General features: G+C 36.7%; 1 protein-coding gene across 1 annotated transcript in view; it reads left to right on the top strand.

Annotated features, from left to right (window-relative positions):
* ANKRD13C (ankyrin repeat domain 13C) overlaps positions 1–26538 on the top strand; it is a 92928-nt gene that overhangs the window by 14538 nt on the left and 51852 nt on the right. The window contains exons 2-3 of the mRNA XM_005898162.3: positions 19479–19520; positions 25555–25659. Coding sequence (XP_005898224.1) covers positions 19479–19520; positions 25555–25659 — 147 coding nt within the window. The remainder of the gene's footprint in view (positions 1–19478; positions 19521–25554; positions 25660–26538) is intronic.

Raw genomic sequence — 26538 nt, forward strand, 5'->3', positions numbered from 1 at the left:
CGCCACTTCAAGATAAATTCATATTTTTAAAATCATAGTTAAAGAACCCTTTCTTATTTACCTGATGTAATCTTGTACCAGTCTTTCCTTTTTTTCTGTGTCTAGCCATACTTGTTTTCTTTCACTTCTTGAATATGCTAGGTTATTTCTGGCTTCTGTCTAGAATGCATTTCTTCTCATTCTTTGATTTCTTATTTCTTACTTAGCTTTTAGATCTCATTTTAAACTTTATCTCTTTAGAGAGATTTTCCTAATTTAAATATCAAAAAGTATGCTTCTCATTATTTTCAGTCTTAGCCTTTTGTTTTTCTCAATACTTAAACTCTATTTTGTTTAATTTTATATTTCTCTTCCTTTTATGAATATAAACTCCATGAAAACAAGAGTTTCTGGCTTATTAGCGGTTGAATCTCTAGTGTCTAGTACTATATGCCTAGTGCATAGTGATGCTCAGTAAATATTTATTGAATGAAAATGAATGGAGTTTGCTTCTGGGTAAAATGTTAAAGAAATAACAACCTATGAACTCAGATGACCATTGTATCTACTACTATGGGCAGGAATCCCTTAGAAGAAATGGAGTAGCCATCATGGTCAACAAAAGAGTCTGAAATGCAGTACTTGGATGCAATCTCAAAAACGACAGAATGATCTCTCTTCGTTTCCAAGGCAAACCATTCAGTGTCACAGTAATCCAAGTCTATGCCCCAACCAGTAATGCTGAGGAAGCTGAAGTTGAATGGTTCTATGAAGACCTACAAGACCTTTTAGAACTAACACCCAAAAAAGGTGTCCTTTTCATTATAGGGGACTAGAATGCAAAAGTAGGAAGTCAAGAAACACCTGGAGTAACAGGCAAATTTGGCCTTGGAATACAGAATAAAGCAGGGCAAAGGCTAATAGAGTTTTGCCAAGAGAACGCACTGGTCATAGCAAACACTCTCTTGCAACACAAGAGAAGACTCTACACATGGACATCACCAGATGGTCAACACAGAAATCAGATTGATTATATTCTTTGCAGCCAAAGATGGAGAAGCTCTTATACAGTCAGCAAAAACAAGATGGGAGCTGACTGTGGCTCAGATCATGAACTCCTTATTGCCAAATTCAGATTTAAATTGAAGAAAGTAGGTAAAACCACTAGACCATTCAGGTATGACCTAAATCAAATCCCGTATGATTATACAGTGGGAGTGAGAAATAGATTTAAGGGACTAGATCTGATAGACAGAGTGCCTGATGAACTATGGTTGGAGGTTCGTGACATTGTACAGGAGACAGGGATCAAGACCATCCGCGTGGAAAAGAAATGCAAAAAATCAAGGTGGCTGTCTGAGGAGGCCTTACAAATAGCTGTGAAAAGAAGAGAAGCGAAAAGCAAAGGAGAAAAAGAAAGATATTCCCATCTGAATGCAGAGTTCCAAAGAAGAGCAAGGAGAGAGAGGAAAGCCTTCCTCAGCGATCAGTGCAAAGAAATAGAGGAAAACAACAGAATGGGAAAGACTAGAGATCTCACCAAGAAAATTAGAGATACCAAGGGAACATCATGCAAAGCTAGGCTCGATAAAGGACAGAAATGGTATGGACCTAACAGAAGCAGAAGATATTAAGAAGAGCTGGCAAGAATACACAGAAGAACTGTACAAAAAAGATCTTCACAACCAAGATAATTACGATGGTGTGATCACTGACCTAGAGCCAGACATCCTGGAATGTGAAGTCAAGTGGGCCTTAGAAAACATCACTATGAACAGAGCTAGTGGAGGATGGAATTCCAGTTGAGCTATTTCAAATCCTGAAAGATGATGCTGTGAACGTGCTGCCCTAAATATGCCAGCAAATTTGGAAAACTCAGCAGTGGCCACAGGACTGGAAAAGGTCAGTTTTCATTCCAATCCCAAAGAAAGGCAATGCCAAAGAATGCTCAAACTACCACACAATTGCACTCATCTCACATGCTAGTCAAGTAATGCTCAAAATTCTCCAAGCCAGGCTTCAGCAGTACGTGAACTGTGAACTTCAGATGTTCAAGCTGGTTTTAGAAAAGACAGAGGAACCAGAGAGCATATTGCCAACATCCGCTGGATCATCAATAAAGAAGAGAGTTCTAGAAAAACATCTATTTGTGCTTTATTGACTATGCCAAAGCCTTTGACTATGTGGCTCACAATAAACTGTGGGAAGTTCTGAAAGAGATGGGAATACCAGACCACCTGATCTGCCTCTTGCGAAACCTGTGTGCAGGTCAGGAAGCAAGTTAGAACTAGACATGGAACAACAGACTGGTTCCAAATAGGAAAAGGAGTACATCAAGGCTGTATATTGTCACCGTGCTTATTTAAATTATATGCAGAGTACATCATGAGAAACGTGGGCTGGAAGAAGCACAAGCTGGAATCAAGATTGCCAGGAGAAATATCAATAACCTCAGATATGCAGATGACATTACCCTTATGGCAGAAAGTGAAGAGGAATTGAAAAGCCTCTTGATGAAAGTGAAAGGACAGTGAAAAAGTTGGCTTAAAGCTCAACATTCAGAAAACGAAGATCATGGCATCCGGTCCCATCACTTCATGGGAAATAGATGGGGAAACAGTGGAAACAGTGGCAGACTTTATTTTTGGGGGCTCCAAAATCACTGCAGACGGTGATTGCAGCCATAAAATTAAAAGACGCTTACTCCTTGGCAGGAAAGTTATGACCCACCTAGATAGCATATTCAAAAGCAGAGACATTACTTTGCCAACAAAGGTCCGTCTAGTCAAGGCTATGGTTTTTCCTGTGGTCATGTATGGATGTGAGAGTTGGACTGTGAAGAAAGCTGAGCACTGAAGAATTGAAGCTTTTGAATTGTGATGTTAGAGAAGACTCTTGAGAGTCCCTTGGACTGCAAGGAGATCCAACCAGTCCATTCTAAAGGCGATCAGTTGTGGGTGTTCTTTGGAAGGAAATATGCTGAAGCTGAAACTCCAATACTTTGTCCACCTCATGCAAAAAGTTGACTCATTGGAAAGGCTCTGATGCTGGGAGGGATTGGGGGCAGGAGGAGAAGGGGACGACAAAGGATGAGATGGCTGGATGGCATCACCGAGTCAGTGAACATGAGTTTGGGTGAACTCCGGGAAATGGTGATGGACAGGGAGGCCTGGTGTGCTGCAGTTCATGGGGTCGCAAAGAGTCGGACACGACTGAACAACTGAACTGAAATGATGAACTCCTTTTCTAACTTTATATTAGGATACAATGGTGACTCTCAAATCAAGTAAACTAGGTTATGAGAGAAATTTTTAATAACAGTTGTAGTATGATTACATATAGAAATTACATTGATGGATGACCTGTGTTGTATCCTGGAAGCAATATAATGTGACATGAAACCCTTAGTATTTAGAGCATTGGTCTACAAACATTTCATTAAAGAGCAAGATTAATAAATATTATAGGCTTCGCAGGCTATACTATTTGTTACATGAGCATAGCCATAGACAATTCATAAACAATCAGCATGTGGCTGGGTTCCAGTAAAACTTTATTTACGTCATGTTCCTGAATTAGAGGATAAAGAAGTTTCTAATACAGGAAAATGATGGCAGGAGCAATTTTGTGCCAGAGCAAGGTTACCCCTTCTTCTTGCCTTCTTTTATTGCTATCATTAAGACTGATAATAGTCGAAAAAAATAAAGCTTTTATACAGTACCTTATTTTGAATAGAGAAATTCACACTGAAGAAGCAAGTGTGCAAGAAAGCTTGTTTTAGTTGAGAGCTAGACTAACCTGGGTGTGATGGTTGATAAGGTAAAATAAATCTGGTAAAAAGACGTTTTTAAGGAAGTTTTTTTTTTAAATTATTTCAGTGAATGTGTTAACCTCCACTTCCTTATCTCTTCTCCTATTCTGATATAATCCCTTTAGTGTATAGTTGAACCATTTAAAATATCCAGCTAAATGGTTTCTGGTAAATTCTAAGTTGTGCAGCTATCACTACAATCAATTTGAGAATATTTTTATCACCTTAAAAAGAAATCATGTATTTTTTACCTTTCAGTGCTTCCCAGTCCATTTCCTCCAGCCCTAGACAATCACTAATCTACTGTCTCTTTAGATTTTATTATTCTAGACATTTCATATGAAATAAAATGACACAATATGTGGTCTTTCACTTAGCACATTTTTTTTTTTTTAATTTGTGTTATAGCATGTATCAGTACTTGATTCCTTTTTTTTTTTTTTATTAAGATTACATTGTATGGGTATTTCTCATTTTATTTATACTCATCAATTAATGCAAATTTGAGTTGTTTCTACCTTTTGGTTATTTTGAGTAATGCTCTCATGAGCACTTGTATATGTTTTGTGTGGAGATGTTTTCATTTTCTTGGGTGTATACCTTTTGCTGGGTCATGTGTTAAGTCTGTGTTTACTATTTGGACGAACTGCCAAACTATTTTCCAAAGTGATTGCACTATTTCACTGGCCCAAGAACAGTGTTTGAAGATTTCAATTTCTCCTCCTTGCCAACATTTGTTGTTACCTGTCTTTGGTTATAGGCATCCAAGTGAGCATGAAGTTGTATCTGCTTGTGGTTTCAATTTGTATTTCCTTAGTGGCTAATGATATTGAGCATATTTTCATGTGCTTTTTGGCCATTTGTATATCTTCTTTGGAGAAATGGCTATTCATATATTACCATTTTAAATTGGGTTGTCTTTTTATTATTTAGTTGTAAGAGTTCTTTATATATTCTGGATACTGCTACTGCTAAGTCACTTCAGTTGTGTCCGACTCTGTGCGACCTCAGAGACGGCAGCCCACCAGGCACTGCCGTCACTGGGATTCTCCAGGCAAGAACGCTGGAGTGGGTTGCCATTTCCTTCTCCAGTGCGTGAAAGTGAAAAGTGAAAGTGAAGTCACTCAGTCATGTCCGACCCTTCGCGACACCATGGACTGCAGCCTACCAGGCTCCTCCGTCCATGGGATTTTCCAGGCAGGAGTACTGGAGTGAGGTGCCATTGCCTTCTCCATATTCTGGATACAAAACCCTATGATTTGCAGAATACTTTCTTCCTTTGTAGGTTGTCTTTTCCTCTTCTTGATTTTATCCTTTATAACATAAAATGTAATTTTGGTGAAATCCAATTTATTTTCTTTTTGCTGAGCTTTGGTGTATCTTAGAAACCATTACCTAATTAAAGATCACAAAAATTTACTCCTTTGTTTTTTTCCCTAAGGATTTTAGAGTTTTAATCCTTACATTTAGGTCTGTGATCTTTTTTTAAATTAATTTTTGATGGTGTGATTGATATATACTTCTGTCCTTATGCAAGTACATACTCTATTGATTCTTGTGGTTTTGTAGTAAGTTTTGAAATTGGAAAGTATGAGTTCTCCAACTTTGTTGGTTTTTTTCCCAAGATTCTTTTGAATATTTTGGGTCCCTTGAATTTTTGTATGAATTTTTAGATCATCTTGTCAGTTTTCAACAAAAAGCCAGTGAGTTTTAATGGAGAGTGCTTTGAGTTTATGGACCAATTTAGGGAGCATTGTTATCTTAACAATATTTAATCCATGAATTTGGGGTATTTAGGTATTATTTAATTTTTTTCAATAGTATTTTCTAGTTTTTGGATAGAAGCCTTGTACCATTCTCCTTATCTTTTGAGTTATATGCAAGCAACTCCTTAATCCCTCAGCTGTTTGATTTCTTTGTATTATTTAGAGTGTCATAGGAAAGTACTTAAATATCAGTTTGTTCTTTTAGATTCAGCATGTAGAGGAGTTTCTGCTACTTTTTCTCTTGGACGTTGAGAGAAAAGCAAGGGCAATATGCTTGCCCTTTCCCATACTAGAGCTCAATGAATCATTCCAAGATGGAAAAGCAGAAAAAAAAAAAAATCCATGTGAGAGTCTTTGAAAATGATTATTATAAAAGAAGCATCAATATAAGTATCCTAAGTCTCTATTAAGAACTGTAAGAAATAGAAGTTTAGAAAATAATTGCCTTGTTTTTTAGTAACACATAAAGCAGTTTGTTTCTTTAAAACTGGTAAATCATGATGGGAAGAAAACAGTCCAAATTATCAAGATACTATGGAAATTTAAAAAAATATAGTCACTTCATTTTAAAACATCTAAATTGAATACAGAAAAAAAGGCTTGACAGTAACACTCATGAAAGAAATTGAAGATTAAATAAACAGACAAAAAGTTATACTGTGTTCATGGTTTGGAAGAATTAATATTGTTAAAATGGCTTTACCATCCAAAGAAGCCTACAGAATTATTGCAATCCCTATCAAAACACCAAGGGTGTTTTCCATAGAACTAGAATGAATAATTCTGAAATTTGTATGGAAACACAAAAGACCCTGATTAGCAAAAGAAATCTTGAGAAAGAATAGAACTGGAGGGATCAAGCTTCCTGACTTCAGTCTACTATAAAACTACAGTAACCAAAACAGTATGGTATTGGCACAAAAAGAGATATTTAGATAAATGGAACAGAACAGAAGGCTCAGAAATAAACCCATGCATGTTGGTCAATTAGTCTATGACAGATGAGGCAAGAATACACAATGGAGAAAAGACATTCTCTTTAATTAGTGATGCTGGGAAAACTGGACAGCTTACATGTCAAAGAATGAGATTAGAACAGTTTCTAACACCATATATTTATTAAACTAAGCTCAAAATGAATTAAAGACCTAAATGTAAGACCAGTACTTCCTAGAAGAAAACATAGACAAAACACTCTTTGATGTAAATAGTACCAATATTTTTTTTGATCTGTTGCCTAAGCAAAGGAAATAAAAATAAACAAATGGGACCTAGTTAAACCAGAAAGCATTTGCATAGTGAAAGAAACTATTGACAAAATGAGAAGACTACCTATGGAATGGGAGAAAATATTTGCACATGATCTGACCAACAAGGCGTTAATATCCAAAATACATAAACAGCTCATACAGCTCAACATCAAAAAAAAAAAAAAAAAAACTATTTAAAAAGTGTGCAGAAGGTCTGCATAAACAGTTTTCCAAAGAAGACATACAAATTGCTAAGAGGCACGTTAATTATCAGAGAAATGCAAATTAAAATCAAAATCAGCTCGCACTTGTCAGAATGGCTGTCACCAAAAAGAACACAAATAGTAAATCAAATGTACTCTAATAAAAATTAATTAAAAAAAACATGAATAACATACTCACAAGGATATGGAGAAAACGGAACCTACACTGTTGTAAGGAATGCAAATTGGTGCGGCTGCTACGGAAAACAGTAAGGCAGTTTCTCAAAAAACTAAAAATAGAACCAGAAGTTTTACTCGAGTATTTATCTGAATGAAACTGAAAACACTTATTTGAAAAGATACATGCATCCCCAGTGTTCATAGCAGCATTCTTTACATTTGCCAAAATATGGAAGCAACCTAAGTGTCCATCAAATATGAATGGATGAAGATGTGATTTATATATAACGGAATATTACTCAGCCATGAAATTTTGTTTTATGTAGCAACATGGATGAACTTGAAGTGAAATAAGTCAGAGACAAATATTGTATAATATTACTTATATGTGGGTTCTAAAAAGTAAAATAGACCAGTGAATATAACAAAAAACAAACAGTCGCAGATATAGAGAACAAGCTAATGGTTATCAGTGGGGAGAAGCAAAAGGAGACAAGAGGAGGATAGCAGAATAAGAGATACAGACCACTATGTGCAAAATAAATAAGCTATAAGGAGTATAATATAATACAGACAATATAGCCTATACTTTATAAATTGAATATAACCTTTAAAATTGTGAATCACTATGTTATACACCTGAACCTTAGCAGTTTTCTAATTGGGTATCAGACTAGATGGGTTTGAGTCATGTGTCTTCCCTGGTTTGTGTTTTTAAGGTACAGCATTTGTTACTAAGAGAAAACAGTAGTGAAGAAATTCCAGAAATAGTAACTATGACATCTCGTAACTAAAGCGAAGAAAAGAACTTTCATATATCCTTGGAGAATAGTGAAAATTGTAAGTTTTATTGTTGTGTTGGTGGTAAAGAAAAGAAAGCTATGACTGTCAATTGCTGATAAAGTTGAATTTGAGGTAAAGTGATTTAAAAATGCTAAGAGAGTAATTATATTTTGATAGAAGGTATGATCATTAGTACTCATAAAGTTATTGCATCTTTATACACTCATCAAAAAAGTATAAAAAAATAGCAAAGTATTAACGAAGATAGAGAAAAGTTAACAAATAAAATCAAAGTAGGACTTCTGCCTCTAGTAATGATGACTAAATAATTAGGACCAGTCTTCTTTAGAAGCAAATGAGAATAAAATTCCAGCAGAACTATTCAGATCCCTAAAGGACGATGCCATCAAAGTTTTGCATTCATTATGTCAGCAAATCTGGAAGACCCAGCAGTGGCCACAGGACTGGAAATGGTCAATCCTCATCCCAGCTCCCAAGATGGTAGTATCAACGAATGTGCTAACCATTGGACAGATGCACTTAATCTTCCATGGTAGTAAGGTCATGCTTAAAATATTGCATGCTAAGCTTCAGCATTACGTGAACCAAGAACTTCCAGATGTCCAGGCTGGGTTTAGAAAAGGAAGAGGAACTAGAGGTCAAACTGGCAACATTTGCTGGATTATAGAGAAAGCAAGGGAATTTCAGAATCTTTGTTTCTTTGACTACGTTAAAGCCTTTGACTGTGGATCATGACAAACTGGAAAGCTCTTAGAGAGATGAGAATACTAGACCATCTTATCTGTCCCCTGAGAAACCCGTGTGCAGGTCAAGAAGCAACAGTTAGAACGCTGTATGAAACAACTGATTGGTTTAAGATCTAGAAAGGAGTATGACAGGGCTGTTTGCTGTCACTTTGTTTAACCTATATGCTGAGCACATCATGAGAAATGCTGGGCTACACGAGTTAAAAGCTGGAATCAAGATAGGTGGGAGAAACATCAACAATCTCATGTGTGAATGATACCATTCTAATGGCAGAAAGCAAAGAGGAATTAAAGAGCCTCTTGATGAGGATGAAGGAGAGTGAAAGAGCTGGCTTTAACTAAATATTAAAAAAAAAATAAGATCGTGGCATTCAGACCCATTACTGCATAGCAAATGGAAGGGGAGAAGGTGGAAGTAGTAACAGATTTCCTCTTCTTGGGCTCCTAAATCACTGTGGATGGTGACTGCAGTCATGAACTCAGAAGACGATTGCTTCTTGGCAGGAAAGCGGTGACAAACCTAGACAGTGTGTTGAAAAGCAGAGACATTACTCTGCTGACAAAGGTCTGTATAGTCAAGGTTATGGTCTTCTTGGTGGTCACGTATGGTTGTGAGAGCTGTACCGTAAAGAAGGCAGAGAATGCCAAAGAATTGATGCCATTGAAATCTGGTGCTGGAGAAGACTCCTGAAAGTCCCTTGGACAGCAAGGAGATCAAACTAGTCAACCTTAAGGGAGGTCAACCCTGAATATTCACTGGAAGGACTGATGCTGAAGCTCCAGTGTTTTGGTCATCTGATGCGAACAGATGACCCTTTGGAAAAGTTCGTGATGCTGGGAAAGATTGAGGGCAGGAGAAGAGGGTGTCAGAGGATGAGATGTCTGGATGGCATCACCAATGCAATGAACATGAACTTGAGCAAACTCTGGGAGATGCTGAGGGACAGGGAAGCCTGGCATGTTGCAGTCCATGGGGTCACAAAGAGTAGGACACAACGGGGTGACTGAACAAAAACAAAGAATAAAATATTCTACTTTAAGGGCATTGAAGATCTAATGAGGTAGGAAGGAACCCCTGGTCCAAGATCTGGCAGAAGATGAAAACCCAGTAGCTTTTGTAAATCCTGAAGAAGTGGTTAAGAGGCTGAGTGGTATTTTTGACAGTCTCAGTGAGCTAAGAGGACAAAAGATGGAGATTGAGCTTCCCTGGTGGCTTGGTGGTAAAGAATCTGCCTGCACTGCAGGAGACCCAGGTTCCATCCCTGGATGGGGAAGATCTCCTGGAAAAGGAAATTGCTGTTCACTCCAGTGTTCTTGCCTGGAGAATTACATGGACAGAGTAGCCTGGAGTGCTACAGTCCATGGGGTTGCAAAGAGTAGGACACAACTGAGTGACTAACACTTTCACTTTCAGGGCCTACCAGGTGTGGGATATCTCTTAAAAATGCTGGTCTTTGGGATGAAAACTTGAAGAGCTGCCGCTTGGGAATAAGGGTCAGTTGCAGGTCAATCAGCTCTGATACAGAGTGAATCATACTTTTGAGTCATGAGGGCCAGAAAAAAATTTCAGCCCCTGGGTTAGTCTAGTACCCCCAGCCATATGGCAGAACCAAATGAAAGTCTCTGAAGGATTTGTTTCTTAGGCTTCAAGACTTTTGCATAAGGAGTTGGTTAAATATCACATTCAGCTTATAATTAAAGATGACCAGCATTACAGGGAAACTGGACAATGTGAATGAGAACCAGAGAGAAGTAATAAGAGAAACAATCATCAGAGCTTCATTTATTGTAATTGTTATTAGATAGGGACTATTTTTTATTATTTAATAGAAGTACAGTTGATTTATAATGTTATGTTAGTTTCTGGTGTATTGCAAAGTGTTTCAGTTATTCATATACATATTCCTTTTCAGATTTTTCCATTATAGTTTATTATAAGATACTGAATATAGCTCTCTGTGCTATTTACAGTAGGACCTTGTTTATCTGTTTTATGTACAGTAGATTGTATGGACAGAGACTTTTAATGACAATGTTTATGATTTTCTTGGAGGATGAGAGACAGGGTTGAATATTTATTAGAGAACTTGGAACTATGAAAATTAAAATATCTGGAAAAGAACTAAATAGAAATTCTCAAATGGAAATGTATAAACCTGAGTTGAAAACTAAATAAATGGGTTTAGATCCTGAAGAAGACTGAACTTATGATCTTGGAAATATATCAGAATACAATGAAATACAATGAAAAATACAATGAAAAAGGGAAAGCAATTTTTTAAAAACTAAAAAGGTAACAGCAGTTTTATGTTAACTGAACACCAGGAGAGAAGAGAGAGGATATGGGGCGAAAGGAGTATTTGAGAAGACAATTGCTGAGAATTTTTAAAAATTGATGAAAGATATCAATTCAGAGATTTAAGAAGCCCAGTTCAGTTCGGTTCAGTCACTGAGTCGTGCCTGACTCTTTGTGACCCCATGGACTGCAGCATCCCAGGCTTCCCTGTCCATTACCAGCTCTCGGAGCTTACTCAAACTCATGTCCATAGAGGCGGTGATGCCATCCAACCATCTCATCTGCTGTTGTCCCCTTCTCCGGCCTTCAGTGTTTCCCAGCCTCAGGGTCTTTTTCAGTGAGTCAGTTCTTCACATTAGGTGGCCAAAGTCTTGGAGTTGTCAGCTTCAGCATCAGTCCTTCCAATGAATATACAGGACTGATTTCTTTAGGATGGACTAGTTGGATCTCCTTGCAGTCCAAGGGACTCTAAAGAGTCTTCTCCAACACCACAGTTCAAAAGCACCAATTGTTCAGTCCTCAGTTTTTTTAATAGTCCAACTCTCACATCCATACATGATGACTGGAAAAACCATAGCTTTGACTAGAAAGACCATTGTTAGCAAAGTGATGTCTCTGCTTTTTAACATGCTGTCTAGGTTGGTCATAGCTTTTCTTCCAAGGAGCAAGCATCTTTTAATTTCAAGGCTGCAGTCACCATCTGCAGTGATTTTGGAGCCCCCCAAAATAAAGTCTGTCACTGTTTCCATTTTTTCCTCATCTACTTGCCATGAAGTGATGGGACCAGATGTCATGATCTTAGTTTTCTGAATGTTGAATTTTAAGCCAACTTTTTCACTCTCCTCTTTCACTTTCAACAAGAGGCTCTTTAGTTTTTCTTCACTTTCTGCCGTAAGGGTAGTGTCATCTGGATACCTGAGGTTATTGATATTTCTCCCGGCAATCTTGATTCTAGCTTGTGCTTCATCCAGCCTGGCATTTTGCATGATGTACTCTGCATATAATTTAAATAAGCAGGGTGACAGTATGCAGCCTTGATGTACTCATTTCCTGATTTGGAACCAGTCTGTTGTTCCACGTCCAGTTCTAAGTGTTGCTTCTTGACCTGCGTACAGATTTCTCAGGAGGCAGGTCAGGTGGTCTGGTATTCCCATCTCTTGAAGAATTTTCCATAGTTTGTTGTGATCTACATAGTAAAGGCTTTGGTATAGTCAACAAAGCAGAAGTAGATGTTTTTCTGGAACTCTCTTTGTTTTTTCGAGGATCCAGCGGATGTTGGCAATTTGATCTCTGTTTCTTCTGCCTTTTCTAAAACCATCTTGAACATCTGGAAGTTCATGGTTCATGTGCTGTTGAAGCCTGGCTTGGAGAATTTTGAGCATTACTTTACTAGCGTGTGAGATGAGTGCAATTGTGCGGTAGTTTGAGCATTCTTTGGCATTGCCTTTCTTTGGGATTGGAATGAAAACTGACCTTTTCCAGTCCTGTGGCCACTGCTGAGTTTTCCCAATTTGCTGGCATATTGAATGCAGCACTTTCACATCATCATCTTTCAGGATTGAAATAGCTCAACTGGAATTTCATCATCTCCACTAACTTTGTTTGTAGTGATGCTTTCCAAGGCCCACCTGACTTCACATTCCAGGATGTCTGGCTGTAGGTGAGTGATCACACCATCGTGGTTATCTGAGTCACGAAGATCTTTTTTTGTATGGTTCTTCTATGTATTCTTGCCACCTCTTAATATCTTCTGCTTCTGTTCGGTCCGTACCATTTCTGTCCTATATTGAGCCCATCTTTGCATGACATGTTCCTTTGGTATCTCTGATTTTCTTGAAGAGATCTCTAGTCTTTCCCATTCTATTGTTTTCCTTTTTCTTTGCATTGATCACTCAGGAAGGCTTCTTATCTCTCCTTGCTCTTCTTTGGAACTCTGCATTCAAATGGGTTTATCTTTCTTTTGCTCCTTTGCCTTTTTCATCTTTTCTTTTCTCAGCTATTTGTAAGGCGTCCTCAGACAACCATTTTGCCTTTTGCATTTCTTTTTCTTAAGGATGGTCTTGATCACTGCCTACTGTACAGTGTCACAAACCTCCGTCCATAGTTCATCAGGCACTCTATCTATCAGATCTAATCCCTTGAATCTATTTGTCACTTCCACTGTATAATCATAAGGAATTTGATTTAGGTCATACCTGAATGGTCTAGTGGTTTTCCCTACTTTCTTCAATTTAAGTCTGAATTTGGCAATAAGGAGTTCATGATCTGAGTCAGAGTCAGCTCCCGGTCTTGTTTTTGCTGACTGTATAGAGCTTCTCCATCTTTGTCTGCAAAGAATATTATCAATCTGATTTCGGTGTTGACCATCTGGTGATGTTCGTGTGGAGAGTCTTCTCTTGTGTTGTTGGAAGAGGGTGTTTGCTATGACCAGTGCGTTCTCTTGGAAAAACCCAGAATAAAAAAAAAAAATTGCACATTGGAATGAGATGGCTGAAAAAAAACTTAAGTGCTGCCAGAAAATTCGTATTACTTTAGAAAGAACAGTAGAAATTCCTATAGCTGACTTCTCAACAAGAAAGAAAACCATAAGACCACATAGAATACTGAAGAAAATAACAGCTAATCAAGAATTATATACCCTTTACAGTACCCTTTGAAGTTGAATAAACATTTGCAAACAAAACCTAAGAGAATTCACTTATCAGACCACCACTAAAAGAAATACTGAAGGATGTATTTCAGATAGAATAAAAGTGATTCTGAAGTAGAAAGGAATGAAGAGTAACAAAAGTGGTAAGAAATCCTAAATGAATATTGACTGTAAGATTCAAATAAAAACTCACGAGACTAGATAACAGCATGTAAGTCTGGATGGAGGGAATGAAGTTAGTGTTCTAAGGTCATTGACTTGCTCTCAAGGGTAATGTGCCATTTACCATGAGAATTTGATAAATCAAGGATGCATATTGTAAACTTTAGAGCTGTGCTATCTAATAGAAAGCCAGTGCAAGCCTCTCTTAAAACTAAATTTTCTATTAGCCTCATAAAATAGAAGTAGGTTAAATTAATTTTAATACTACATCTTATTTAACCCAAAATATCCGAAACATTATTTTAATGTGATGACCAATATAAAACATTATCGAGATATTTTACATTCTTGTTTTTCATACTAAAGTCTTAAACATCCCACTTATGGCACATCTCAGTTCAGACCAGCCACACTTCCAATACTCAATAACCACATATAGCTACCATATCAGACAGTGCATGTCTAGGATAACTACTATAAAAATAGTAAAAATAAATATATACCTTCCATCTACAGACAGAAAACCAAAATGGAAATATGAAAATAATCAATTTAGAAAATGGTAGGAAGATGAGAAAAAGAAATGTGGAACTGGCAAGACAAATATTGAAAGCACAATGAAAAGCACAATGCTGGAAGGTAGAGTTAAACTCCAATAATATCCTTAGTGGCTCAGCTGGTAAAGAATCCACCTGCCATGTGGGTAGACCTGGGCTCCATCTCTGGGTTGGGATGATGCCCTGGAGAAGGGAACCGCTATCCACTCCAGTATTCTGGCCTGGAGAATTCCATGGATTGTATAGTTTGTGGGGTCGCAAAAAGTCGGACACGACTGATCAACTTTCACTTCAATATAATTAAGTATAATATATGAGACTGGATTAAATGCTCTAACAGTTAAATGATAAATACTGTCTTACTGTATGAAAAAACACCCAGCTGCATACAATTGGAAACACATTTGAAATACAGCATATAAAAATTGAAAGTGAAAGGAGTGAACAATATATTCCATGTAAATACCAGTCAAAAATTGGTATAGTTGTGTTAACATCATGTGGTTAACACAACTGTAGTCACTAAGTCATGTCCGACTCTTGCACCCCATGGACTATAGCCTCCCAGGCTCTTCTGTCCATGGAATTCTCCAGGCAAGAATACAAGGGTTGGTTGCCATTTCCTTCTCCAATATTAACATCATCAGATCAGATCAGATCAGATCAGTCGCTCAGTCGTGTACGACTCTTTGCGACCCCATGAATCGCAGCACGCCAGGCCTCCCTGTCCATCACCAACTCCTGGAGTTCACTGAGATGTCCATTGAGTCAGTGATGCCATCCAGCCATCTCATCCTCTGTCGTCCCCTTCTCCTCTTGCCCCCAATCCCTCCCAACATCAGAGTCTTTTCCAATGAGTCAACTCTTTGCATGAGGTGGCCAAAGTACTGGAGTTTCAGCTTTAGCATCATTCCTGCCAAAGAAATCCCAGGGCTGATCTCCTTCAGAATGGACTGGTTGGATCGCCTTGCAGTCCAGGGGACTCTCAAGAGTCTTCTCCAACACCACAGTTCAAAAGCATCAATTCCTCAGCGCTCAGCCTTCTTCACAGTCCAACTCTCACATCCATACATGACCACTGGAAAAACCATAGCCTTGACTAGATGAACCTTTGTTGGCAAAGTAATGTCTCTGCTTTTGAATATGCTATCTAGGTGGGTCATAACTTTCCTTCCAAGGAGTAAGCGTCTTTGAATTTCATGGCTGCAGTCATCATCTGTAGTGATTTTGGAGCCCAGAAAAATAAAGTCTGACACTGTTTCCACTGTTTCCCCATCTATTTTCCCTGAAGTGATGGGATCGGATGCCATGATCTTCGTTTTCTGAATGTTGAGCTTTAAGCCAACTTTTTCACTCTCCACTTTCACTTTCATCAAGAGGCTTTTGAGTTTCTCTTCACTTTCTGCCATAAGGGTGGTGTCATCTGCATATCTGAGGTTATTGATATATCTCCTGGCAATCTTGATTCCAGCTTGTGTTTCTTCCAGCGCAGCGTTTCTCATGATGTACTCTGCATATAAGTTAAATAAACAGGGTGACAATATACAGCCTTGATGTACTCCTTTTCCTATTTGGAACCAGTCTGTTGTTCCATGTCCAGTTCTAACTGTTGCTTCCTGACCTGCATAAAAATTTCTCAAGAGGCAGATCAGGTGGTCTGGTATTCCCATCTCTTTTAGAATTTTCCACAGTTTATTGTGATCCACACAGTCAAAGGCTTTGGCATAGTCAATAAAGCAGAAATAGATGCTTTTCTGGAACTCTCTTGCTTTTTCCATGATCCAGCGGATGTTGGCAATTTGACCCCTCGTTCATCTGCCTTTTCTAAAACCAGCTTGAACATCAGGAAGTTCACGGTTCACCTATTGCTGAAGCCTGGCTTGGAGAATTTTGAGCATTACTTTACTAGTGTGTGAGATGAGTGCAATTGTGTGGTAATTTGAGAGCAGAAAATACCTGAGATAAAGAGAGGTGCTTCAGGAGGAAAAAATCATTCATTTTACTGGGAAAGTATTTAAGGATTTGATTTGTAATTAATAACATAGGCTGAAAATATACCAAGCAAATACTGCTAGGAATATAAGAAGTATAGAAATTCCCGTTATAGTGGGAGATTTTAGCTTTCTTTTTTTAACAATAAGCTGACAAGAAAACCAGTAAGGATACAAAAAGTATGAACAACACAAACTGGACCTAGTATGTTTATTTGAAATGTTGCACCCCAGATCCTCAGGTTACATGCTGTTTTCAAACATACAGAAAACATTTACAAAAATTGACTGAACTTGACCATAATGCAACTTTCAACATGTTTCAGATTGAAATTATATTGAGTCTGTTTTCTGATCAAATTGCAATTAAACTAGAGATTAGTAATCAAAAGATAAAGATATTAGGAAAAGGTGAAAAACCAAGCATCTAAGAATTCATTTCAAGAAATTAGGAAAAGAATAATTTACTTAATTTCCCAACTTAAGTCTGTTTTACCCAAATAACAGAAGAAAAGAAATAATAAAGGCAACAATTATTTAGAACAGGTGTTAAGTTGCAACATGCCAAAACTGTGTTCTTTAAAAAGATGCGTAAAAGTAATGAACCTCAGACTGATCAAATAAGAAACACAAATAACAGATGTGAATGAAAAGTGGGGCATCTGCATAAATTTTAATGTCATTTATAAATTGTAGAAGGATATTTATAAACAAAATATATGACAATAGACGACAATTTAGATGACATGGACAGAATCCTAGAAAAACATTGTCAAAATGTATGCAAAAAGGAATTAGGAAACATCAGTACTCTTGTCATTATTAATCCATAATAAAAATGTTCACTCTAAGGAAATTCAAGGGCTAAATGGTTTTATAAACATATTCTTATAAACATGTAAGAAAAATAACATGAAAACTTTTACAGTTACATAACCCAATTCTGGAAATATTTGAGTGTGCAACACTTGCCTAAGGTAATGCCTATTGCATTTTAGTGATATTTTTAGGGTTTGTTGCTATCAGTCAGAGCTTTTTCTGAAGCCTTCATTCACGAATGCTTATTGACTGTATTTTGAATGTTATATGTGTATTGGAAGCATTTCATATACATAAATGAATAAAATATGTATCTAGTTGTACTGAGGTTAATGTCTAATGAAGAAGACAGATGTTTCTACATAAAAAGTACAGTTTAGTGTGAAAAGTTCTTCAATAAAGAGATAGGTATAGAAGGCTGTGGGAGCAGTGCAGAGGAACATCTGATTATCTAGAGAAGGCTTCAGTGGATAGATGATGTTTGAGCTAAGCCCTAGAAGGTGAGTATTAACTTGCTAGGCCAATGGGAAGGAATATGTAGGAAGAATTAACAAAATGTATGTAAAATATCAAGAATCTCAGCTACTGGAGAATTTATTGCATGCAATTCAGATGAAATATGGGGTAAGAAAGAAACTAGGAGAAGAAAGGAAGGTAAGGACTTATCTCAAGAACCTTTTATGCCACGTTAAAGATAAAATGTAGACCACGGTCAAGCCTTTTAAGTGAAACTACAACATGGTGAAGTTTTTGTTTTAAAATTATTATTCCAGTTTAGAGAGGAGATTGAAATGGGAATTAAGAATGAAAGTCCAAAGTAAAGGCTTTGGTTTTGGCTTAGTGTTGAGCTGTTTCTGGCATCAGTTTGTCAACTAGTTTTGTTTACTTTTTGTGACTACTTTTTGGTTTTGATAGAGATTTTCATAGAATGTGAATGCAACACATGAAATTAGTTCAATATTTAGAAAAGGTAGAAGACGATCTTATTCTAACCAATCAAATTGGAAATTGATACTTGTATATGTAGATTTCTTTTTCTCTGGAGCTGATCAGAAACAAATGTTTACAATAACAAGGTACTGATTTTAGCAAAACAGAAAATGTATCTTCTATAGACCCACCTTGATTTAGCATATTGAGACAGAGGAAATTGTTTACCTTTGCAATATACTTTTTTTTTTTAAATTGAAGTATAATTGATGTACAACATTTTATTACTTTCAGGTCTATAACCTAATGTTTTCATGTTTGTATATAGTGAAATGATTACCACAAGAAGTCTGATTAATATGCATCACCATACATAGTTCAGAATTTTTTTTTCTTGTGATGATAGCTTTTAAGATCTACATTTAACAATTTTCAAATGCAGTATAATAGTAACCATGCCATATATTACATCCCCAGGACTTAATTTTTTAACTGAGTTTGTACCTTTTAATTCTCTTCACCCATTTCACCTACTCTCCTATTCTTCACCTTTGGCAATCACCAGTTTGTTCTCGCTGTCTCTCTCTCTGTGTATGTGTGTGTGTGTGTCTATATATATATATATGTATGTATGTATTTTAAAAAATTCCACATATAGGTGAGACTGTATGGTATTTGTCTCTATCTGACTTATTTCACTTAGCATAATGCCCTCACGGTCCATCTGTGTTGTTGCAGATGGCAAGATTTCATTCTTTTTTTAATGGCCAAATAACATTCCATTGAATGTGTAATACATACAGACACACACACATTTTATCCATTTGTCTGTCGATGGGCACCTAGTTTGTTTCCCTATCATGGGTATCGTAAATAATGCTTCAGTGAACATAGGGGTGAATATATTTTTTCCAGTTAGTGTTTTCATTTTCTTTTATTTTTTAAAACTTGAGGACAGGATTGAATCTTACTGAGATGAGCAAGGATGAGTGTGTAGTGGGTATTTAAACTGTATGCTGAATGAACAAAGGTTGATAAAGAGAGAAACTAGAGAAATTAGCAGCAAAGGAATCTGACATCTATTTGAAGGATAAGTCCCAAAGGCAAAATGGATATTTTTCATGGGAGGTGGGGGAAAGACAAGTAGGATATGCTGTGTTTAGAAACCATTGCGTCCTTTGACCTTGACTTTACCACATAAGGTGGATCATTTTGTAGTCACATTATTTTTGCTTAAAATTCGTCAGTGAACTTTCTGAAGGAGCTGAAACCATTTTAAAATAATTTTCCCAGTGTTTTTATACTAATTTGATTTATTTTTGTTTCTGTTTTAGGAAACACTCCTTTACATCTTGCTGTGATGTTAGGAAATAAAGGTTAGTAAGTATTTCCTTTTTTTGTTGTTGTATAGTCATGTCTATTGGGTCACACAGAGTTGGACACAACTGAAGCGACTTAGCAGCAGCAGCAGCAGCAGTCATGTATAATCAGTTTTATTACTGCAGATGGTGACAGCAGCCATGAAATTAAAAGACACTTACTCTTTGGAAGGAAAGTTAAGACCAACCTAGACAGCATATTCAAAAGCAGAGACATTACTTTGCCAACAAAGGTCCGTCTAGTCAAAGCTATGGTTTTTCCAATAGTCATGTATGGATGTGAGAGTTGGATTGTGAAGAAAGCTGAGTGCCAAAGAATTGATGCGTTTGAACTGTGGTGTTGGAGAAGATTCTTGAGAGTCCCTTGGACTGCAAGGAGATCCAACCAGTCCATCCTAAAGGAGATCGGTCCTGGGTGTTCATTGGAAGGACTGATCCTGAAGCTGAAACTCCAGTACTTTGGCCACCTGATGTGAAGAGCTGACTCATTTGAAAAGACCCTGATGCTGGGAAAGATTGAGGGCAGGAGGAGAAGGGGATGACAGGATGAGGTGGTTGGATGGCATCACTGACTCAATGGACATGAGTTTGCATCAACTCCAGGAGTTGGTGATGGACAGGGGGGCCTGGAGTGTTGCAGTCCATGGGGTCGCAGAGAGTCAGACACAACTGAGTGACTGAACTGAACTGAATCAGTTTTAAACTGACTTCACTCATGTATAGTCAGTTTTAAAATTTTAAGATGAGTTTTATGTTTTGAATTTTAAAACATTCACCTGATTATTTGATTTGCTAATTGAGTCTAGGATTCAGTATATTAAAAAACACAACTACTTTCTCATTTTTCATAGCACTTTTTTCAAAGAGTTAGTGAAAATCTTATAGTAACCTTTATGCCTTTCGAAACTTTTTCCCTTGTTTGGTTATTTTTCAAGTAAGTATAATATCAGGAGACTCTTGTTTCCAAATATTAAGTTTATTAATATTATAATATTTTTAATATTCATAGAGTTTTATAAGATTCTTTAATATGGACTATTTTTTATAAACTCATAAGTCTAGAATTATTTTGATAGATAATAAAAAGTTAGTACTTGTTTATTCTTCAGAACAGAAAAACAGGTCATAGATGATTTAAAAGATCTCCTTTTTAAAAAAAAAAAAAAAAATTTATTTATTTGGCTGCACTGTGTCTTAGTTGCAGCATGTGAGATCTTAGCCTGTGAGATCCATCCCTGACCAGGATGGAATTTGTGCCCTCTGCAGGGGGAGCATGGAGTCTTAGCCACTGGACCACCAAGGAATTCCCAAAAGATCTACTTTTTAAGCCTATTCCCAGATGCCATAATTATCTGGATTCTCAGTTATCTTGAAAAGTGAGGATTCTAGGTAGCTGATTGGCACCTTTCTGAGTGCTAGATTTTAAAATCTTGGATGTGTTTGATAAAAATCTTTGGAAAGCATGTACTGTTGAATTTTTAAACAAGATAACTTTTTAACACCTTTCTGATGTTCTAACCATATCATGAACACCTGTTATTGTTATATACTATAAAATAGCTGTTGCTGTAAACGTTTGGTCTGAAAGATATTACTAGAACTTGCTTTGTTGAAAAACAAAATGCTTTTGCTAGTTTAAGTTTATGTGCTTACGTGAAACATGATTTGTCAGATATTTAATTTAGATTTTAATACTACCTAAATTGGCCACCTGATGCGAAGAGCTGACTCATTGAAAAAGACCCTGATGCAAAAGGAAAAGAGGGCAGCAGAGGATAAGATGGTTAGATAGCATCACCGCCTCAGTGGACATGAATCTGAGCAAACTCCAGAAGATAGTGAAGGACAGGGAAGCCTGGCATGCTGCAGTCCTTGAGGTTACAAAGAGTCAGACATAACTTAGCAACTGAACAGCAACAACAAAACTGGGGACTCAAATTTTAGTTAGTTATGCTGTTTTTTCCCTCCTTACAGAGACTCAGTCAAGTAACTTTTAAGTAAAGAGAGATTCATTAAGAGGCTATATATTAAATTCAAGCTATGGGGACTATCTATGTCTCAGGATGAGTAGTAAAAAAGACAGTTTGGGAGATCAGCTATCATTTCCCCCTTCCTCCCCGTCTCTCCCCTTACTTCCTTCCTCTCTTTCTCTTCCCTTCCTTTCCTCCCTCCCCTCTGCCTACCCCCAACCTTCCACCTTCCTTCCCTTCATATATGTACGTATATCCATCTATATCAATCATCTTGTCTGTTTCTTATGGTGTATCTACTGTTCTTTATATATTTATATATATATATATATAAAAATATTATCTTTTCTTGATTGATTTTTCTCTGTTTATTGAAATTGACCATGACCCAAAATAAGTGTTCTAAGTTCCTGAATCTTAATGGCTTTCTGATTTCAGTGTTCTCCACCTAATAGTTCAATTTCTTAGATTCCTGAATTTCTGAACAGAAAGTTTGATTGGGCTAGTTCACCTTCAGCCAAGTCACAGTGATGAGTGACTAGCAATCTCATGAATTGTTTTTGGGATATGTAGTTACTCATATAAAATTAGCTTTAGTGAGACTGACTCGGAGAGAGTTGGGGTAGAAGAGGGTATCAAGAATACAGAGGAAGAATATTTAGTAGGACTATTGGTAGGGCAGACCATGATAGTCATCTCTACACCTTGGCGAAAAGAAAGATACAGTTAGCTAAATTTGACCAATGAAAAAAGCTTATGCCTTCTTTTGAAGAACATTGGATCAGAACTTTAGAAAATAACTGAAATGTGTTCATTTACAGTGTGCTAGATGCTTTTTCAGGGCATTATACATGTTTACTCATTTAACATAGCAACCATGTGAGGAAGATACTATCATTGTCCCCATTTTACAGATGAAAAAAGTTAGCTCTGAGATGTTAAGCAACTTTCCCAGGGAGAAGTAGCAGAGTTTTTACTTGAACTTGGAGTATCTTATGTCACAGCCTGGATTCCTGATCATTATGGTGACTGGCATTGCTCTCTTTTCACTGTGAATCATTTGAAAAGAAAATGGTTTAAATCAAAGTTAGCTAACATGCAGCCTGCTTCCCTCCTGTCTTTGTGATAGTCATAGTTAATTTGATGCCAAGTCTGATTGCTATTCTAAATTTAACACTTTAATAGTAAATATATATTTATCAGAATTTGAATGTGAAATTAAACATATTTACTGTCCTAGGTCCTACTTTTTGGTGGAGGAGGTTTTGCTGTGTTTCATCATAGGATTGTGTCGGCCTATCTAAAATTGTCACAGAACATTTGTTTCATGGGAAATAATTTTTAGAGGAAAATAGTGATTTGGAAAATAGTGGCTTAATACATATTAAGCAGGTTTTTTTCTTTTTTTATTGTGGACCTTCTTAGCACTTTTGAGGTGCTAATATTCATTGTGACATTCTGAATTGGAGCCTTCTATTATAGAGTCATTGTTCCCTGTAGTTATTTGGTATTTTCTCTTTCTTACAAGTATCTTGAGAAACTATAGTTCTGTGGAACATATTTTGGGAAACACTTGGTTAGATTATTCATGATCTGCAAATAATATCAGTTTTTGCTCTTCCTAAGTCCTTTTCACGTAGAGTAGGTAAAGCCATTAATATACCTATCAATATATAATTTTCCATTTATATTTTTTCAGTTGTATATTCTTTTTCTACTTTTTCCTAGTTGACCTTTTAATATTTTTGGTATTTGGTTGCATAGGCATGAGACTGAAATAGGTAGTGGAAGATAAAACATCTGCCTTATGTTTACTTCTGTACAGCAATTTTACATCCTACCACCGTTCAGTCTGTGCTACTCTGTTCTCTTTTATCTTCTCCTTTAGAGGTGTGCTGTGTCTTTAGTGACTTCATTGTTGAAGGGCACTTTTCATTTGTATACGTATTTGTAAACACAGTAAAAATTCCCAGGGCATTCAAACATTTGTTGATTGAATTACCCTATAACTTACACACTTGTATTTACTTCTTTCACTCATCTTAACCTTCTGAATAACCTGTTTTTCACTAGTGAAGTCTTAATTTTTTCTGAATTTCTGGTGGGTATATAGGCCGTGTTGGCTAGGAAGAGTTTCACTTATGGATTTGAGTTGAAATAGAGAAGAACCTTATACTTAAAGGAGATTTCAGTGTACATATATTTTTATATACTACTAGCAGACTTTCTTGGAGAAGGCAAAGTACCTTCGCCCCACTCCAATACTCTTGCCTGGAAAATCCCATGGACGGAGGAGCCTGGTAGACTGCAGTCCATGGGGTCACTAAGAGTCGGACACGACTGAGCGACTTCACTTTCACTTTTCACTTTCATGCATTGGAGAAGAAAATGGCAACCCACTCCAGTGTTCTTGCCTGGAGAATCCCAGGGACGGGGGAGCCTGGTGGGCTGCCGTCTATGGGGTCGCATAGAGTCGGACACGACTGAAGCGACTTAGCAGCAGTAGCAGTTAGCAGCAGACTTTCTTAAACACCTTTGTGAAATTTCGGTATTTGTTTTGCTTACTTAATATAATGTCCTTTACTTAATTATATTTTAATATAATATGTGAGCTCTCTGATTATCTTTCTTTTCACTGCTTATATCTAGGACCTAGAACTTAGAAATGGCATGTAATAGGCACTTGATAAATACATGCCAAAAGACTGATTGGATGAATGAATCATTTCATTTAGGGAATTTAAATTGGATAGCTATCTTAAATTTCCCATGAGCCTTGTTTCAGATGTTTTCCTGCCTGTTAATATGCTTATTATTTTTAATTTAAGAAAAATGTCCTCAACCTATACAAAGGTCTATATCTTAGACTTTTTTTTCGTATTGTAGAAAACTTTTATTCATGTTGTCATATATTATGTTAGTTCTTATTGTAAGACTTGGTTCAGATTACCACATATCCTCAATGTTAAATGTTGGAAATGCCCTAGCCACTGAGTTGGAAACAGCAAGTATTATATAGATAAAACAGTTGAAACCACGAAATCCATTGATGAAGTACTATGTAAATTAATTTTCCCATGAATAACTAAAAATGTTGAGAGTGATGATTTAAAACCACCACCCGTGAACTTACCAGCTAAGATCCAAGAGGCTGAGATCCCTCAGTGCATCCTAAAATACACAGTGTTGAGAATTCCCTGGTGGTCCAGTGGTTAGAATGTCATGCTTCCATTGCAGGGGGTGCAGGTTTGATCCTGTTGGGGTACTAAGATCCTGCATGCCGTGTGACCAGCCCCCCAAAAATTCAGTGTTTTGGGAACTTTTGTCCTGATCATAGATTTTTAAATGTAATTATCCTGTCTCTTGTGGTAGTCTTCAGTGTTTCTCTTAAGTTTCAGCAGGCAGCTGTGCCTGGGCTGGATGGTGAGCCAAGTATACCTTTTTTTAAAGTTACCTTTTTTGATTATTTTATTACCTTTTTATTACTTTTTTTGATTACTAGAAAAACTGTCCAGATTTGTTCTTATAATCATAAACAAGTTTTTGTCCCCTTTGGGTATTTTCTGAATTAAACAAGCTGTAAAATTTGAAAAATAAGGGCTTATGGAAACGTCAGTGATTCTTTTTGCAAGTACTTTTTTTCCCCTTTGAAATAAATAATGAACTTTCCATCTGACCTTGCAGATAGTCCTCTTCTGGCTCTTATTAGTTAGTAGAAGTTTTTATGTAAATTACTTTTGAGTTTCTTGAGTAATTTTTTATAATATGGAAACATTCTTAAAATATCCTTGGGAACAATTATTAGGGAACATAATATTTTGTTTGCAGAGAGATCCAATATATTTTTAGGTACTAGAATAGATAATTCTTGAATCTAAGGATTTGAAATAACATGGTTAGATACATAGGAATTAAAAAAATTACTTAATTCTCTATAGTACAATGCTTATTTCATAGATCTGTTTATAGTAACTTGATACCTTGAATTTTTATGTGATTTTTTAATTTAGAGATTCTGAAAATTGCATCATGTTTAATATTATTACCGTTCTATGTTTCAGAATGTGCCCATTTACTTTTGGCTCACAATGCTCCAGTAAAGGTGAAAAATGCTCAGGGATGGAGCCCGCTGGCGGAAGCCATCAGTTATGGAGATAGACAGATGAGTAAGCAATATAAATTACTATTGTTGTTATGTATTCTAAAAATATGAAATGATGCATTTGACATATTTTTCATTTGGTGTAACTTTCCATACTATGAAGAATTTGCAGCTACTTATAAACTTATGTATGAATTATTCTTGACTATATATATTACCATGTATATATAAATGTACCATCCCTCAGGGTCATCCCAGTGCACCAGCCCTGACCCCGCCTCATGCATCAAACCTGGACTGGTGATCTATTTCACGTATGATAATATACATGTATTCAATGCTGTTCTCTCAAATCATCCCACCCTCGCCTTCTCCCACAGAGTCCAAAAGTCTGTTCTTTATATCTGTGTCTCTCTTGCTGTCTTGCAATGTCTTTTCCTCATAGTGTATCATATAAGCTTTGTGAAAAATCAAGTCATCAATATGTTTCTTATTCAGCCTTTCATTTCTGGCTCCTAGAACAGTGCTTGGCACATGTATTTGTTCAGTGAATTAATGAAGATAATTAAAACTACAAGGAAGATTTGAGATTAATCAATAATTTAAAAATTTCTGAAAAGTATTATATTAGATTTTTATTTATTATCACTCTCCTGAGATACTCAAAACTTTAAAATATTTTTTTTAAAGAAAGTAACGACATTTTTTGTAGAAAGTTAGAAAACTATTGAGGAAAAAAGCTGGTGACTTTTTGGTCACTTGGTGACTCAGTTGGTAAAGAATCCACCTGCAATGCAAGAAACCTGGGTTTGACCCCTGGGTCAGGAAGTTCTCCTGGAGAAGGAAATGGCAACCCACTCCAGCATTCTTGCCTGGAAGATCCCATGGTCAGTCCATGGGGTTGCAAAGAATTGGACATTACTCAATGACTAAACCATCACCA

Source organism: Bos mutus, chromosome 3 (genome assembly GCF_027580195.1).
Source record: "Bos mutus isolate GX-2022 chromosome 3, NWIPB_WYAK_1.1, whole genome shotgun sequence".
In the NCBI taxonomy this organism is placed as follows: Eukaryota; Metazoa; Chordata; class Mammalia; order Artiodactyla; family Bovidae; genus Bos; species Bos mutus.